General features: G+C 35.2%; 1 protein-coding gene across 1 annotated transcript; it reads left to right on the forward strand.

Moving 5' to 3' along the window:
* Window positions 1-1,126: 1,126 nt before the first annotated feature.
* Window positions 1,127-2,291, forward strand: LOC114319206 (uncharacterized). Its single transcript, XM_028266213.2, is given in 2 exon segments — window positions 1,127-1,348; window positions 1,351-2,291. Coding segments are annotated over 2 exon segments (765 nt in total). The 5' UTR covers window positions 1,127-1,284; the 3' UTR covers window positions 2,052-2,291.
* The last annotated feature ends 1,884 nt before the right edge of the window (window positions 2,292-4,175 follow it).

Genomic DNA, 4,175 nt, shown 5'->3' on the forward strand with positions numbered 1-4,175 from the left:
ATCTTTTCCTTCTGTCCGTCACTGGCCATCTATTCTTCTTTCTTTCTTTCTCACAGACGGCGCCAAATTGTGTGAGTGATTTTCTGATCACACCGCCCAACTCAGTATTCAGCTGGAGAGAATTGGCAGAATAGATGATACCTAGCTGACCTGCAACAGAAAGAGAAGATTTCGGCGGTGGTTCGTCCACCCGGGGGCACTTCGACGATCAAGTCAGTATATTTCTCAAAGATAATCAATAGTGCTAAACTCACTATTCAGAATATAAATTGCGTACCTTAGACCCACGGGGATGCCTCTCTTTTATAGTTAACTCAATCCTTGTTCCACCAGAAGCCTAACTTCAATGGATTCTTGCTCAGTGCTTATCTTGGACTCTCTAAGAGATAAAGATAAACTCTCTAAGAGTGTTATCATTATCTATGCTAAAGTCCTTCGTCATTCTAGGACTCTTGTCCCTTATTCGCTTATCTCGGATTCTGATATTTTCGGAGATTACCTCGGCTTTGCCGAGATAATCTCGACGTCATGTCCAGGACACGTGGCACCTCGGTTGACACGTCGGCATCACCTTGACCACGTGTTGGTTCTGAGAAAATATATCCCCACAGTTTTATTTATTTTTTAAGTTCGTCTACAAGAGAAGAAATTTAAAAGTAAAAAAAAAATAAAAAATATATAAACAAAATTTTTAAAAATAAAAAGTTAATTGTTATTTTATTTTATTTTATTTTTGTTTTTAGTAGAATTTTTAAAAAAATTAATTTGTAGTCAAGTAAAATTAAGTAAATTTTTTAAAAAAAATTACTAAAAACAAAAAAAAAATACTAAAAAACAGAAATTATGGCCTTATTTGGTTTGTTTTTCAAAAAAAAAAATTTTAAAAAAATTCTGTAGAAACAAATTTTCAAGAGTAATCAAACCAAATAAATTTTTCAAAAAAAAAATATTTGGTATGCTTCTAGAAGAGGCCGAAATTCAATTTAATTTTAATAAGCATAATATGCCAAAAATGGACATCAATTTTACTGTTTTAGCCTCAGCCACTGAACATGTCTAAAAGGCCAAAAGTGTCTGTCCGTATCATTTCCGTTCAAATATCCCCAATTTTAAAAACAGAGTAAAGACACACATCCCCCTCCCTCCCTCTCTCTCTCTCTCTCTCTTCAAACTCTCATCTTCTCTCTCTATCTCCACCACCACAGACTATACTCTATACTACGTACAGAGAAACTCTTCACTTTCCTCCCTCCCTCTCTCTCTCTCTCGCTCAAAATAAAAACCATGTTTGAAGACTCTGTATCTTCCATCCCTTCAATCTGGTCCTCCATTAACAGCTGGTTCACCCCCCTGTCTTCTTCATCCTCCTCAATGTCATGATTGGAATCATTTACTTAACTTCAAAAGCTAACCAACAACACCACCACCACCAAAATCAAACCCAACACGACGATCAACAAACCCATCAACACCAACAAATCAGACTCGAAAGATCGCCCTCTGTTCTTCAACGCCTCAGGTCCATCAACCTCTACAGTTATAGATCCCGCGAACCCAACCCATCTCCACCCATCACCACCCATTTCGACCCAACCCCAGATTCAAATACCCATTACGATCCTCAACAAACCCATCAATCTCAAACCCCGGAAACAGAGGCCCAGAACGATTTTCAACAAACCCATTTCGAACAGGAAGAAGAGGAGGCACCGAGTCTAGATGAGGTGTACAATATGCTTAAGGGCCGTCATGTTATCAGAACGAAGTCTGACACCAAACCCACCGCCGGAGAGATGCCGAAGAAGCTGCCGACGAAGATGAAGAAGTCGGCGAGTGCGAAGTCGGTGTTCCCGCACTTCGAGGAGGAGGATATCGTGGAGGCTCGCCGTCCGGCGACTGTGAGGGAAGGGAAAGCTAGAGCGACGGAGGTGGACGAGGAGGTCGATGCGAAGGCTGATGATTTCATCAATTCTTTCAAGAACCAGTTGAAGTTGCAGAAGCTCGAGTCCATTAAAAGGTACAAACAAGGAATGATCAGTAGAGGGGTGTAAAGTAAGTAATCTTGATTTCCTGGGGCTGTTTTCGAATTTTTTGTTAATTTGGGGGTTACTTTTTTGTTTTTTGATAGTACGGGTTAAAAGGTTGGATTGGCTATAGATCTACATGTGCTGCTGCTTATGATGTTGATGTAATTTTACCGTGAAATGTCAAGTATGCCCGTTGATATTCGCAATGAATATCAGGTGTGGTTTGTGAATAAATTATTTTAATAATTTTTTATTAAAAAAAAATATGATAATTTATAATAATTTTTTAATTAAAATGAAAAGTTATCAAAAAGAGGTCTTAATTTGGGAAAGGACAGTTTGGTCATATGAAAACTTCCAATGAGTTTTACATTTTTTTTTTCATAAAATTTTCATCATTCCTCTCAACATAGTGTTTATAGTACTCAATGAAAATTTTATGAGAAAAGTAGAAGTTATTTGATATTTTTCCGTAGTATGTCTAGTTCTTGTGTTGATTTTTTTTTTTTTTTTTAATATTTTTGCTAATTTTTCTGATGGGGAGCATAATTTTAGAGTGTATTTAGAATAATTTAAATAAATATATTTTTTAATTTTTTTTATGAAAAATATATAAAAAAAATAAAGAGATTGTATGATTTAAAAAAAATAAAAAGATAACAAAAAAATACTAATGTAAGAAATGTCAAACAATATATTCAATAGAAATTAAATATATATAAACAAAGACTTATTGGATTTTATATTTTTTCTAATTTTTTCTGATGGGGGTTGATGTGGTGTACTGTGGACTATCTTGCCAAATTTGGTTTGCGAGTGTTTCGGTTTGATAGGTGTTGACGAAAAATCAATCTTTTGGTTTTGTTGAGGGAGGAACCGAAACTGATGGCATGTTAATGTTTTGTAGTTTGAAACTTTTCTTCCCGGATCTCCCGAATGTTCAAAACGACGTCGTTTTGGGTATTTTTCTTTTTTTTTCCTTCCATTTTCCAGTCTGAAACGCAGAGAGGAAGAGGGAGAGAAAGAGAAGAGAGGTTCGCCGATCGTCACCCAGCCCGGTCGTCGTCGCAGCCTGGTCCGGTTTTCATCGTCGCAGCCCAGCCCCATCGTCGCCTCGGCCCCTTGCCTCCGCCTCCGCCTCAGCCCCCTGCCCTCGCCTTCGCCTCTGCCTCCGCCCCCCTCCTTTGCCTCCGCCTCTACCTAAGCCCTCCCGGTTGATGTTAGCCCCTCCTTTCCTTCTTCCTTCTTCTTCTTTTCAAATTCAGGGAATTCGCGGAGGGCTTTTTTGAGCTACCAATCAAGATTCTTTAATTTTTGTCAGATTTTCAATTAAGTGAGAGAGGGGGATTCGTATAAAATTTTATTAAAACATAAAATCAAAAATAAGTCTTCGTTTGGGAAGATGTGGGTGGATTAGAATTAAAATAGTTACAAAAATACAAAATAAGTTTTTTAAATTCTAGATTAAAAAATGTTTCATTTAAATAATAATCATTTTATTTTTTAAAAAAAAATTTAAAAGTTTATGAGATTTTTTAATCTTTAATAAAATAGTCAAAAAATTAAAAAATCAGTTCTAGAAATGTTTTCCTCTAAAAACCTTTATTGTTAAACATGTAGTCTTCTAATAATGGTTAAAGAATCCAAAAATAAAGCTATTAAGGTGTCGTTTAGTATTGGCTAATATAATCAATTTTTTTAGTTTTGAATTTTTTTTTGGTTTTTGTTTTGAGATTTTTTTGATTTTTGTGAGAAAAAAAAGTATAATGATTATGAGTAAAAAATGGTATTTTATCTTATTGACTTACATAAGTTATTTTGTCTTTTTTGTGCTTTTTTAGTCCCAAATTGTTAGCTAAATGAGTACTAAATATAATATTTTGGTTAGTTTAATCATCAAAAATCAAAATTTCAATTGGTCACAGGGGATTAACTTGATTTTATCGATTTTTCTTACTCTAATGTACACTTTTTTATATTATTTCTAAAGGTGCAAAGATACCCAAAGTTGCACTTTCATTGTAGTATTGTTTATTCTATAACCACTTTGGCAATTTTCTCTAGTCATGTGGGAAGAGGAAGATTGGAGGAAACTAGTTGTAGATAGCTTATATTATATTAAAAAGCCTAGTGGTTGAGGGGCTTATT

The sequence above is a fragment of the Camellia sinensis genome, chromosome 13, assembly GCF_055761805.1.
Source record: "Camellia sinensis isolate YWXY chromosome 13, ASM5576180v1, whole genome shotgun sequence".
In the NCBI taxonomy this organism is placed as follows: Eukaryota; Viridiplantae; Streptophyta; class Magnoliopsida; order Ericales; family Theaceae; genus Camellia; species Camellia sinensis.